The sequence below is a fragment of the Heterostelium album genome (assembly GCF_000004825.1).
Source record: "Heterostelium album PN500 unplaced genomic scaffold PPL_scaffold10, whole genome shotgun sequence".
NCBI lineage: Eukaryota > Evosea > Eumycetozoa > Acytosteliales > Acytosteliaceae > Heterostelium > Heterostelium album.
The window spans coordinates 108,862-122,547 of record NW_008805072.1 but is presented as its reverse complement, the minus strand read 5'-3'; the positions used below and the strand labels follow the sequence as shown (position 1 = coordinate 122,547).

Here is a 13,686-nt window from a genome sequence, read left to right as displayed (position 1 = left end):
AAACGTACTCGCCATCAACAAAATAGATTTTATGTAAAAAGAAAGATCATATTGTAATTACAAAATCTTTATCATGATCCACAAAAAAAAAAAATCTATTTTGTGTCAAACTATCAATAACAGATTAGATCTAATTTAAAATATTGACTTTTCTTTCATATGATTGATCAATAATCTCTTATTTTACATCCTTTTGATTGTGCTTGAAAAAAAATGAAAAAGAGAAATAGAAGATTTACATTTTTAATTATTTTTAACATAGTAAGGAGAATTGCAATCATTTCTTCTTATACCCTTCTTTACACACTGAAGTGTGGGAATAGTGGTTATCAACTCCATTTATTTTTAATTTTAAACTTTTTATAGAAAGATGGATTCAGTTGAAGATAAGATAGTAGATCGTGAATTAAATAAACCTCTATGGTTGACATCTTTGGTGAAAATAGCTTCAGACACAAAATACTTAGTCGCACCATCATCGAAGTAGAGAGATGTAATGTAAGGCATACAGCTGTAGCTTTGTGATCATGGTATTTCTAGAAATCCAATACTGTGTGCTCTTTCGAAAGAGCACTTGGGTATACGAACAGTGATTGTTTCTCCTTTCCTCTTGCCGGAGCCGCTCTCTCTTTCTGAAAGGAAGTTTCTTAAAATCCGAAAGGAAACTCAGCAATTCAACAAAAGAGCTGGCGTCAGTACATACAGCACCTCTGTAGTGCAGACGAATGTTGGCACAGTCGAGTATGCCAACACACACCTCCTCCACGAGGATATCACGTAGCTGTACAAAGTTCGACATCATCAGAAAGCAAATAGATATGATAAACAAGCTAAGACTATCGAGATTCAGCGGTATTGTAAAGGTCTAGAAGATTAAATGGAGAACGAGAATATAACTGGAATATAGATTGAATATCTATTTGACATAGTTGAATTCATATCTTTTAATTTCAATAGAATAAATAATAAATAATCATTAATTATATCCTGATTTTAATCGAAGTTATCTTTTTTATTTAAAATGATCCTCTAGTTTTAAATGTAGAGCGATGATGTATTCTTCTTTGATTTGATTGTTTTGAGAATCCAAAAAGCCTCTGATATTGGATAAATTGTTGAATATGAATGTCTAACTATTAAAATCTGCACTCTTGATTAAAATAGAAGATTTAAAGCAAATTTAGAATGAGTCGATATCTATTCTTTGTCCTCCAATAATAGGTTTTCAATATGTTGTGGTAGATCTTTTCTATCGATGTGGTTCATCATTGATAAAGATTTCAGTGATTTAGGTAAGACATCGACTGATAATATTTGATTGAATTCATTTCCAAACTCCAAAGATTCAAGTGATTCAGGTAATACACCAACTGATAATATTTGTTTGAATCTATATCCAAACAGCAATGATTTCAGTGACTCAGGTAATACACCAACTGATAATATTTGATTGAAGGAATATCCAAACATCAATGATTCTAGTGATTCAGGTAATAAACCAACTGATAATATTTGATTGAATTCATATCCAAATACCAATGATTTCAGTGATTGAGGTAATACACCAACTGATAATATTTGATTGAATTCTTTTCCAAACTCCAATGATTTCAGTGACTCAGGTAATACACCAACTGATAATAATTTGATTGAATGAATATCCAAACACCAAAGATTTCAGTGATTCAGGTAACACACCAACTGATAATATTTGATTGAATTCATTTCCAAACTTCAATGATTTCAATGATTCAGGTAACACACCAACTGATAATATTTGATTGAATTCATTTCCAAAAATGATTTCAGTGAGATTGACGGAGGTATTATGAAATGGAGTATTTAAATTGAATGTAATTATCTGATTATTGGTGTTGGTTTCAATATATTGGTTTAATAATTGATTCAATGATTCTCTTTTCTTTGGACTCTGATCCAACAATCGATGAATAAATTCAATCAATTGTTTTGAATATCTGCATTCTGAAATCTTAATTTCATGTTTAGTTTGGAATATTTGATGATTATTTCGATCATCTGGATGACTGATCAATTTAAATATTCAAAAATACAGAGTTAATATCTGATTGATAATAATATTTTAAAAATGATTATTCGAGTATTTACCAACATAATAATTTGAGAATTGTTGATCCAATTGAAAAGATGTCACATGATTGTGCATATTGTCGTTTCATTGCTTCCTATTTGTTATTATTTTAAATAACTTAAAATTATATTGAAAATCAAATAAATAAAAATTACTTACTGGTGAAATATAACCTTTAGTTCCACGTGTTGCATTTATGTATGTATTTGAAAAAATGGTTGGATCTGATATTTCATGATCGATAGTTTTTAAATTAGAATCATTTGTTTCAAGAGTATGTTCTTTTGTATCTTGATATTCAATGATTGTTGATTTATCAATGAATTTACAACATCCAAAATCACCAAGAATCAAAGTACCATAAGCAGAAGATTCATCAATGAATATATTTGATGGTTTAATGTCACAATGAACAATTCCATGTTTATCAAGATCCAAAAGAATATTGAAAAGTTGTGAAATATAATTACTAATATATGATTCTGAAAAGATTCTATTTTTATATTCAATATAAAAGTTGTTAATTGCTTGATAAAAGTCATGTTATTTAATATTTTATACATACAGATTTTTATCAGTTACATGTTTATACTTTTGGGAAAGATCACCACCACCACAATATTTAGTTATGATATGAAAGATTTGATTGTCTTTATCATGATGATAGTCAACAAGTTGAACAAATCTTGGATTATTGAGGAGTAATTTCATTGATTTGATTTCATTCTCAGCTCTTTCATAAGATTTCTGATTATCTTTATAATTTATCTTTTTATAAACATACTTTTGAATTGATTTTGTTAGTTTTATAATTGTCAATTGATTAATTACTTTGAAAAATGATGTCAATCGATTTAAATTCAACTTACCAATCTATGATCATCAGTACCACACACTAAATATACATCATTGATAGCATTACTGTTTGTAAATCTTGATATTGAATGATATCGTTTGTTATTAATGATATGAGATTGTTCGAAATAGTCAAGGTTGTTTTTGAATAGATTGTTTTTAATATTGATTGTGTATGATTGTGATTTGTTTAATAGCTCGACATATATGGATTCAAAATCTACTGCGTAAGAATCAGATCTTATTATTATTAATTGATATTGAGTATCGACAGTATCTGGTATTACAATCACATTATTATTATAATTAATATTTCCAATTAATGTGATATTTGTGTGTTGTTCATTTTCTTTATCTTTCAAATGATTATAAACTAAAATTATGAATTGTCGAATGTATTTAAAATTAAATTTCAATACATTCTTTCCATTGATTAATTTATATGTTAGCTTGATATTATCCATTTTGAAGTATTTTTATAATTCATTCATTTCAAAAATAAAAATAGTTAAGTTAAACTAAACTTTGATTTTATTGCCGAAATTATTTAAATTAAATTGAAAAAAAATAAACTTTTTTGTGTTTTTTTTTCAGTAGGAAATCACGTGATCAAAATAAAAAAAATCCAACATAATTCAATTATATTTAATTATTATTATTACATCCTGTTGAACTAAAGAATTCAACATTTCTTCCAAAGTTATGGTACATATTAGTTAAATATGCAATAACCTTCCCACAATTGTAACTAATTTCCTTTGATGTGATAGGCCTTTTTTAAGATCTAAAATATCTGATAGTATTCCACTTCTTCATTGTAGCGAATACATTCTCGATTATTATTCTTACTTTTTTTTATTTTGTTATCCTCTTCTTTATCTTTAATGTATTTTTCTTTATTAAATCCACCATCTTTATCGTATTTCTTCTGAAGAGATACTAACTCTATAGAAGGTTTAGAAACATCTTGCCCCTTTTTAAATCTTTGTTCATCTTTTTTTTCTTTTTTAAGAGTACTCCATGTGATCAGATAAATAAGCAGATTTGATCTTTGGGAAAATTGAATTGGAATATAGTTGTAGGAGGCGAGCTATTTGTTGATCTTTATCAAGTAACTCCTGGATTTTCTTATAAAATGTAATTTTTTTAACAATAACTTGTATTGTAGACGGTTTTTAGTTAAAAATAAAATTTAATATTAAATAAATTTACAATTTAAATTACAAATTATTATTAATTTTATTCGATTTGATCGAAAAGATCATCAACAGAATCAGATTTCGATGGTTGATTGTTGTTGATTGCAATGGTCTTGCGTTTAGAACCGAGGAATTCTTTTGATTCTTTTTCAGTGATTTCACTGTCATCACTTTCATCGTTGGTGATCAATCCGATCTGATTTGTAACGATAAGTTGCCAAAAGTCATCACGATTCTTTGATTCGTAATAATCACCAAGTTCACCTGAATACCAGTGATTCTGATTCTTTGATAGATCCACGACGAAGTTCAACGACACACTCCAATGCCTTCTGATAGAATTGATCTTTGAGTGAATCGTTTACCAGTTGGACAATACGTTGTTTCATTAATGATATCGCTTTGTCTACCAGATCGATATCACGTCTTGCCAACATATCTTTGAAGTTCTGCACTTGATTGATCGAACCGACTTCATTGACGTAACCAGAAACCAGCTTGTCGAGCGAGTAATCTGCAAGATCGTCTGCCTTTCTCTTTTTCGATGCGTTGGCATCGTCTGTCACATAGGAATCCAAACGAATCTCTTGTTGTTGTTCGACCAACTTCCATCTTGCCATCGATATTTCGGTTCCGATTTAAAGTTGGTGGTTTTCGTGAGTGGAAACAGTGTTTGGAAGTTCTTTATTGCATCTTGTGCATTCTCCATAATCGCTTCATCGGGATTGATATATTTCGAGATGATCGGATCGAGTTTTGGAAGTTGTGATGAATCGTGCAGAAACCGGTAGAAGTGTAGCAGTGATGCATTATATGTTGTAAGTACATCATTAAATAATCTAAATTGATCAACATGGTTCAATTATTTATATTTGAATAAAATCAATGCTCTTAAATCGTTGATGAATGAATATAACAACAAGTATACAGGTCAAGCATTGATATTTGATATAAACAGATACAAAGAGTGTGGTCCTTGGTCCTATAGTATCATCATTGGTCTACCAGATTATGTAAATGAAATTTACCTCGATTTGTTAAAAAATAATTTAAATCGATTTTATTGAATCATTAAATTTGTAATAATATATTAATAAGAGAAAACTTAAACAGAATGTACATTGTTTTTTGTTTTATAATGATATAAAACCAGTTATACACTACTTATAAAATCAAACTATACATTACTGCAAATGATGACATACCGCAAAATTGCATTCAAAGGTATCACCTACAACATACCTTCATCTCAGTATCATCGCAACAGCATCATTTCTTTCCAATACAAACATTCTTTCACCTACAAATGAACCAGTCTCACCAATCGTAAATAATACTATTAACTAATGGCTAAAATAAAAATACTAAGAAACAATTTAACTATTACTTATTGTTCTAAAATTAACATTTTAGAATTATAATAACCAAATCAACTGACACTTCAATAATTTATTAAGAATTCAACTATCACAATTCAAACAGTTTATGGACACGATTTCAAATAACTTAAATTAATAATCCAGCTGTTAACAATAATTAAATATATTAGAATAATATCAACATTCAGTGAATCAACAAAATATCAATCTACCAAAGTTAACATAAAGAAATAACCAACAAGTTAATCTACAATGAATACCAAACTAGTTAATCAAGAACAGATTTCTGAGATTGAGCAACTGCACTGGTGAAGAAATCCAACAGTATAAATACCTTGGAAATCCATTATAGAAATTAATTATTCAACATTATTCAACATTACCAAATATTATTCTTATCTTCAAATTGTAAAATAAATAAACTATTATCTTTAAATATTATACTGTAAATTATATCTCTAAACTTTATTACATTCATTAAATCTACCAAAACTATCCCTAAAAGTAATTCCTAATCTTATATCAAAGTTGTAAGTATTATATTTATATGTTTATATGTATATTATAATATGATATTATTACCATTGAAAAATAACACTTATTTTTTACTTTTCTATATAAAAATTGGATTATATGAACAACTTAGATTACCAGAGATAAAGTTGGAAACAGATCCTTTGGTATCAACATTAGAACCACTTTATATATGTTGTCCGTCTAAGGACAATAAGGTAGCCACCAGGGCAATATCAATACTTATCAATCAACATCAATAATAATCACCAGCCAACATATAGAAATAGTCAATTATAATTAATTAAATTAATTAAATCAACTAAATAAGTAATAGCTTCAAAACAACAGATTAAAATAATAATTAAATTAGAATCTGTTGTTTCTGTTGTTTCTAAATTAAGTATTCAACACTCAGCCGTCAAGCTTCTCAATAATGAATATATTGAGTTTAACGCGACGTTAAAGAGGAATTCAATTTACTCAATATTCAAGAGATAAAATGAAAGAAATTAAATAAAGAAGAAAAGAATAAAAAAAAATAAACTTAGAAATTAGATTATATAAAACATTATTAGAAATAACTCTTTATTATTATTAATTACAAATCACATGAGAGATGGCAGATCCAAACGAACAATTAACAGAAACACCCAACACCACCACAACCACAAACAACCACTGGATCAACGGCATCTACAGATCCAACATCAACAACAACCACCACAACAAATGATCTTACAATGAACGATCTCGAAAGCAATAATGATAATGATTCAATCCCATCAACCTCTACTTTGTTTCCTGATATCGTTCCTACTGTCACACGCCCAGACTCACTCCCGTCAGATGTATTCCAAGCAACCCTGATCGCATCCAAGATACCGATCTCTTCCTCTATCGTACCTGGTCAACCCGAGAACAAACAATATAGTTACACCATCACGTTACATAATCTTCATGCACAGTATCAAATTGCTTTGAGAAGTGAAGCAGGTATTGAATCACAGAATCCTCTTGTCGAATACATTTCCTTTGGAACACAAACAATACTGCCCCCTTGATGAAATGGATCCACTTCAGAACTCCTGGTCCTCTCCCAATGCTGGAACACCTTGATCAACGTCAATGCATTGTATCATATTGACCCATTTTCGTCCAAATCGAATAAATAGATTTGATTCAGATACTATTATAGTTCTATTTGTTCGATTTGGTTGTTAACAGATCGAAATTATTTTTGTTGATAATACTTGTGATTTTTAAAATAATTTGTATTTTATTTTTTTATCTAGATTTTATTTGAGGAATGAATACAAACATAATAGAGAAATCTAAATTGATCAATATAGGAAATTTCTTGAACATTATTAATGATTTTCACTGTGGATTTACAGTTTTAATACACAATCATTTGAAAGATAAAGATAATGATCAACAAAGAAATATAATATTAATTGGAAATATTGATGTAATCGTAATAATCAGATTTTAATACCAGATACTGTTGATACCCAATATCAATTAATAATAATAAGAGAAAGAAAATTTGACACTATATATACACCGAGCTATTAAACAAATCTCAATCATATACAATCAATCTTATTAAAATTCAAATTCAAAGACAATCTTGACTATTTCCAACAACTTCATATTATATTGTTTAGTTAATAATTTAAAATGATAGTATTTCTCTGTTTGTTATAATATTTTTTTATTTAAGTTAGTTATTATGTTTTGGATGTATTTGTTCAACGACACCAGAACATTTGGTACCATCAAAGAAGAGGTAGTTGTTAATGACTTCATTGTCTTTTGAGATGATCTTTACGATCTCTTGACCAACGATACCACCAAGTATTGCACAAACAGGCGCAATCTCACCAGTAAGTTGTTTGATACATTGTTTTAAGAGTTCTGAATGTCTGTCGGTCTGTGCGTTATATCTCTCATAGCATGTCTCCAAAACTTTATTGATAGCTTCTACATTGTTTATTGATGGTAATTTATTACTTCCTTGTTGATATTGATATAATACTAATAGTTTATATTATAAAAGTAAGTTAATAACCAATATCAATTCCTTTTGTTTTTTCAACTATTTATCATAATTACCAGATAAAACATAATAAAGTGGTGATAATCTATTTGGTAGAATACTCCATTGTACTGATAAAGCATCATTTAAACTTGAGAATGATGATTTACATTCTATTAACTCTTCAATTTCTTCTGGTTCTTCTTCATTATTATTATTGTTGTTGTTGTTATTATTATTATTATTATTTTTATTTACTTTTGTCTTTTTCCTAATAATTACAAATAATATAAATAAACAATGTAAAGATTGATTGTAAAAATAAAAGTTATATATACACTTACTTTATAGCATATTTAAATGTATTACCAAGATCAGAGAAGAAATAACCTTGTAAACCAAAACAATGAGTCAGTATGAAAGAAACACCATCCATTCGACAGAGATTATTGATACGAAGTTGAACAGCACTATCAAGACTATCAACACACACCAATGTATATCCTTTAATAAACTCTCCACTGATAGCATCCAACTCAATAGATTCTGCACGTACATTAATCAATGGATTAAGTTCTTGAATTGCTGAAATCGCTGCTTCTGATCTCTTAATAAATAACAATAACACATTAATATTATTATTATTATTAATTTTGATTTGTTATTTCAAATTTGATTTACATACAGTTTTACCAATTGATTGATCACCATTTATAAATAAACCGATATCATTCTCTGATACGATGGTATTGTCGATTACCGTGATATTACCTACACCAGCCAGAGCAACATTCTTTGCAATCTCTGCAGACAATCCAGTAATACCTACAAACAATACTCGAGCACGACGCAATCTATTCTGTGCATCTACACCCCAAACTCTAATACCACGATCATACAACGCCGCTTCATAGTCTGTCAATGCATTATTTTCATCTTCAACAATATTAATTTGTCTTTGTTGTTGTGGTTCACTGCTCATTGTTTTTAATATATTTATTATTATTATTATAAATATCTATCTATCTATCTATAAATAAAGTATTTTAATAATCAGATCTGAAATCAATCAAAATTATCTGAAGTTCAAACACACACAAGATAAATGTTTGTCAAAAAAAAAAAGTGAAAAAATAAATTAAAAAAAAAACGTTAAATTGAAATTTTTACAAATACTTTTGATTTTTTTGGTATTTTTTTTCAACAATAATAATAATAACAAACATTAATTTTATTTTTAATTTATTTATATTGTTTATTTTTATTTATTTTTTTTTATTGTATCAAATTAAATTTGTCACAAAAAAACAATAACATACACCTTATTTTTGCATTATTTATATTAATTTTTTTGCATATTAAAAGTTAATTATTATTATTATTATTATCACAATATTTTGTTATAATTAAAATAATGAGTAGTGAAGGTACAACAACAGCATCACCACCAGCAACCAGTAGTAATGGAAATGGTAGTCAATCACCGATTGAGATACCAGAGAATCTGTCGTCATTGACCAACACACAGTTAAAGTCGATATTGAGTTCGAGAAACCTCTCTGACAAAGGTCCGAAATCTGTATTAATAGCAAGAATCAACGAGTTAAAGACTCCACCACCATCACCAACACAAAAGAAACAACCTGCTTCTGTTACTTCACCAAAAGCTAATGCTGCAACAACATCACCAACAACAACAAGTCCACCTACAAAACCAAAAAAAGTATTAAATTATAATAATAACAATAGTAGTAATAGTAGTAATAGCAATAGTGATAAGAAAAAAGAACAACAACAGCAAAAAGAAAAAGAAAAAAAAGTAAAGGAAACAAAAGAGGAAGTGGAAGATGAAAATGAACAAGAACAAGAAGAGGAAAATGGTGGTAACAATGAGAATACTGCTTCTGCCAATAATAGTAATGATGACGATGAGGAGAATACCAATGCCAACGATGATAAACAAGAGTCAGCAGCTGCTGTTGCCAGTAATAATAACAATGAAGATGCCGAAGAAGAGGATGATGAAAATAATGGTAATGCAGATCAACAGCAACAACAACAACAACAGAATTACAATGGCGAGGGTAATGAAGAGCAAGACGACGAAGATCTGATTGACAACAACAACAAAGAGCAGTTTGATTACTCTGACAACGAGGAGAGCTATCCCGATAATATCAACGATGAGGTTGACCAAAACGAGATTGAAAAGGTGATCAAGGAGGTCGAGGAGTCCGTTGCCGAAAAGGTCAATAAGACTGCCGACAAGAAAGCAGAGGAAAAGGCCAAGGTACAACAGTCGCTTGCCGAGATGGAAGAGGCATTCAAGAAATCGCCGGTTCTCAAGATTGCAGGACTCACCGAAGCAATCATCGATAAGGATCTCAAAGAGTACCTCAGTGCTCACGGCAAGGTAATGAACATCACCTTTGACGGACCAAAGCGAGATATTGCTGTTGTCTGCATGGAGAATCAACAAGCTCATAACTCTGTAAAAGAGAAATTAAATGGAACTAAAGTAAGTACAATTAAATATATATTAAACAATCATCCCTAAAACAAAATAATAACAATCTTATCTTTTTAACTATATATATATATATAGTTAAAGAATTGTACATTAAATATTAGTGAAATGCCAATTTCCGACACTTTGTTGTTTATCGGTAACTTGGGACCAGAAGTCGGAAGAGAACAACTTAGAAAGATGTTTGAGAAATATGGTGAAGTTGATCGTGCAATTGTAAGTATAATTATGATTAAGTTGGTAATTGGTTAAATAATTATATATTAATAGTTTTGTTTTGTGTTGAAATTACAAATAGGTTATGAAAAACAAGAGATCAGGAGAATCAAAAGGTTATGGTTTTATTGACTTTAGAACCAAATTACAAGCCAATGCTGCTAAATCATCACTTGGTTCAACAAAGTATAACGGTAGAAATCTTCGTGTAGATTGGGCTGATTCATGTTCAACCTTGGAATTAATGCATTCAAAGACCATTTTTATCGATCGTTTATTAAGAAACTTTGTTGTAAGTATTAGTAACAAACATTTAATTAAACAAAATTAGTTGACTAATTTATTTTATTTGTTTTTAATTCTGAAGGATCGTACTATTTTGAGAAAATTGTTTACTAAATTCGGAAAGATTAGAGATTGCAATGTATTCCCAAATCCAAACACCGGTCAACCAAGAGGTTTCGCTTTTATCGACTATGAGTTGGTCGAAGACGCCGAGAAAGCACAAAAGGCAATGAACGATAGAGATATCCAGGGCTATCCAATTAGAGTGAGCTTTGGTAATCCATCTAGGCCTGGATACACCTTGATTCGTCAACCAAGACAAGGTCCACCACCCCCACCACCTCCACACAGAGGTGGATTCGGTGGTCGTGGAGGTCGTGGAGGTCACGATCGTGGTGGATTCAGAGGAGGTGCACCAATGGGTGGTCGTGGAGGTCATCCATTCAACGGACCGTTCCAACCACCTCATCCACACGCCCACCCACACCCACACGCTCATCCACATCCTCACGCTCATCCAATGGGTGCAATGCCAACTCCACTGCCAGGACAGCAATTCCCACCCTACAGAGGCGGTGCTCCACGTGTCAATCCACCACGTGGTGTAAACGGTCCCGCCGGACCAGGTGCCCCACCCAACTTGGTCGGAGGACACACTCCACCTTTGTTCCCACTGCCAATCAACAACGTTCCACCACAGCAGACCATCCAGAACAACTGGAAGCAAGACCAACTCACCCAGGCAAATCTCAAGATTCAATTGATGCAAGAGAAGCTCAAGGAGCAATCGGAGGCACTGCAACTCGAAAAGTCACAGAAGGAATTGCTCAAGAATCAGATGCAGATGCAAGAGAAACAGAGAAAGATCCAACAGGAAGCAATGCTCAAACAACAGCAACAACATCAACAACAGATCCAACAGCAACAACAAACCTACATGCAACACATCTCCAAAATGCAACACCAGCAACAACACCAGTATCAGCAGCACCAACACCAACAACATCAGCCACATCAACCACATCAACACCAACAACACCAACCAGCACAGCCAGCCCAAGTTGCACAGACACCAGTACTCAACCAGGCAGCCACAACACCAAACAACAATGCCTACTATCAACAATACTACGAACAATGGGCTGCCTATTTAGCATCTAACCCTGTATGTTTTTAATTATATATATATTTTGATAAACAGACAAATAGTTTACTAACAATCAATAAATTTTTAAAGGCATATGCTGGTTATTCTCCACAGGTAAAATATAAAATTAATATACTCTAATAACATCATTTACATATAGGTAAATATAAAACCGATTACTAACCAACTAATAATATAACATTTAGGATTTATCTAATTATTATGCAAACTATGCTGCACAAACTGAGCAAGTTGGACAAAAGCGACAATTTGACCATACCACGGGAACAGGAGGTTCATTTACCCCACAATTCCCTATTCATCCTTCACACAATACTCATTCACACAATCCACACTCTCATCACCCACATGATGGAGGAAAAAGATCAAGACATTAATCAATCAATCCTCATCACTCTTACTTACTTTGTCATTATACTTTTCTTCAATTTATTCACATCTTCATCTTTAAAAACTTTTTTTTTTTTTTTCAATTTAAACTTTTAATTGTTTAGACAGTATCCAAAACACAATCATCACAAACTAAACTATTTTTTTCAACACAGCCATCATTCTATTATATATTATATCTCTTTTTATATTTCTATATTCTTATATTTATAAATATATTTGGATAATATGTTTTAACATAACCCTTTCATCTAAATTTTGTTTATAAACAAAAAAACATCTTTATAAAGAAAAAAAAACAAAAAACAAAAAAAAGCAAAAAAAATAACAATACAATACAAAACAAACAAATACAATCAATAAGATAACTATAGTCAACTACTACAACAACAAACAAGAAACTATTCACAACTACATATTAAGAAGATAAGGTATTGGATTATCTAATGATAGTTTAAATAATTAAACGATTAAAATAATTATAAACCAATTCAAGAAGTAGCATTAATGCAGACTATAAAACAAACAACATTGCCAATCGAATAACAATAATCATTATTATTCTCCATCATAAAAACATCCATTGTTATATTCACCAAAATAAATCTACCATAGTAAAAATAATATATTTAAATCAAATAGGAGCCAATTGGTTCACTCTGTTATTATTATTAATGTCATTATTAGAAACATCATTAAGTATTTGCAATTATATATATATGGATAATATTACTATAAAATTAATCAATACCGACTGATCAAAAAAAAAAAAAAAAAAAAAAAAAGATAATTAACAAATTTAGAGCGATTATGTTTTCATATTATATTAATGATTACTTGTTATAATTTAAATCGATTATATCTGACTATATCATGTTTATCAAAGTTTATATCTAAATTTGAATACATCAACAAACAAAGTACTAAAGATACCAAAGTTGATGATATTGACTTGTTATTATATAATTTATGTAAAGATACAATTTTTTTTTTTTTTTTTTTA

General features: G+C 29.9%; 6 protein-coding genes across 6 annotated transcripts; 2 read left to right on the top strand and 4 right to left on the bottom strand.

Moving 5' to 3' along the window:
- Nucleotides 1-1,197: 1,197 nt before the first annotated feature.
- PPL_12080 (uncharacterized protein) lies at nt 1,198-3,676 on the bottom strand (the record flags this gene model as incomplete). Its single annotated transcript, XM_020582825.1, has 7 exons — nt 1,198-1,634; nt 1,699-2,045; nt 2,128-2,204; nt 2,270-2,603; nt 2,676-2,878; nt 2,980-3,338; nt 3,628-3,676. The coding sequence occupies 7 exons, from the start codon at nt 3,674-3,676 to the stop codon at nt 1,198-1,200; spliced, it is 1,806 nt and encodes a 601-aa protein (XP_020429606.1).
- Nucleotides 3,677-4,204: 528 nt separating this feature from the next.
- Nucleotides 4,205-4,784, bottom strand: PPL_12079 (uncharacterized protein; the record flags this gene model as incomplete). Its single annotated transcript, XM_020582824.1, has 2 exons — nt 4,205-4,399; nt 4,437-4,784. The coding sequence occupies 2 exons, from the start codon at nt 4,782-4,784 to the stop codon at nt 4,205-4,207; spliced, it is 543 nt and encodes a 180-aa protein (XP_020429605.1).
- A 148-nt stretch (nt 4,785-4,932) lies between these two features.
- Nucleotides 4,933-7,120, top strand: PPL_12078 (uncharacterized protein; the record flags this gene model as incomplete). The annotated part of the gene is made up of 4 exons (XM_020582823.1): nt 4,933-4,982; nt 5,123-5,177; nt 5,389-5,490; nt 6,704-7,120. 4 exons carry the CDS (start codon nt 4,933-4,935, stop codon nt 7,118-7,120), a joined length of 624 nt encoding a protein of 207 aa, XP_020429604.1.
- A 662-nt stretch (nt 7,121-7,782) lies between these two features.
- sae1 (sumo-activating enzyme subunit 1) lies at nt 7,783-9,079 on the bottom strand (the record flags this gene model as incomplete). Its single annotated transcript, XM_020582822.1, has 4 exons — nt 7,783-8,096; nt 8,175-8,368; nt 8,442-8,704; nt 8,783-9,079. The coding sequence occupies 4 exons, from the start codon at nt 9,077-9,079 to the stop codon at nt 7,783-7,785; spliced, it is 1,068 nt and encodes a 355-aa protein (XP_020429603.1).
- Nucleotides 9,080-9,511: 432 nt separating this feature from the next.
- Nucleotides 9,512-12,670, top strand: PPL_12076 (SAP DNA-binding domain-containing protein; the record flags this gene model as incomplete). Its single annotated transcript, XM_020582821.1, has 7 exons — nt 9,512-10,615; nt 10,703-10,840; nt 10,923-11,132; nt 11,208-11,729; nt 11,970-12,290; nt 12,363-12,386; nt 12,479-12,670. The coding sequence occupies 7 exons, from the start codon at nt 9,512-9,514 to the stop codon at nt 12,668-12,670; spliced, it is 2,511 nt and encodes an 836-aa protein (XP_020429602.1).
- Nucleotides 12,671-12,783: 113 nt separating this feature from the next.
- On the bottom strand, nt 12,784-13,267 carry PPL_12075 (uncharacterized protein; the record flags this gene model as incomplete). The annotated part of the gene is made up of 2 exons (XM_020582820.1): nt 12,784-12,846; nt 13,211-13,267. The coding sequence occupies 2 exons, from the start codon at nt 13,265-13,267 to the stop codon at nt 12,784-12,786; spliced, it is 120 nt and encodes a 39-aa protein (XP_020429601.1).
- Nucleotides 13,268-13,686: the final 419 nt, after the last annotated feature.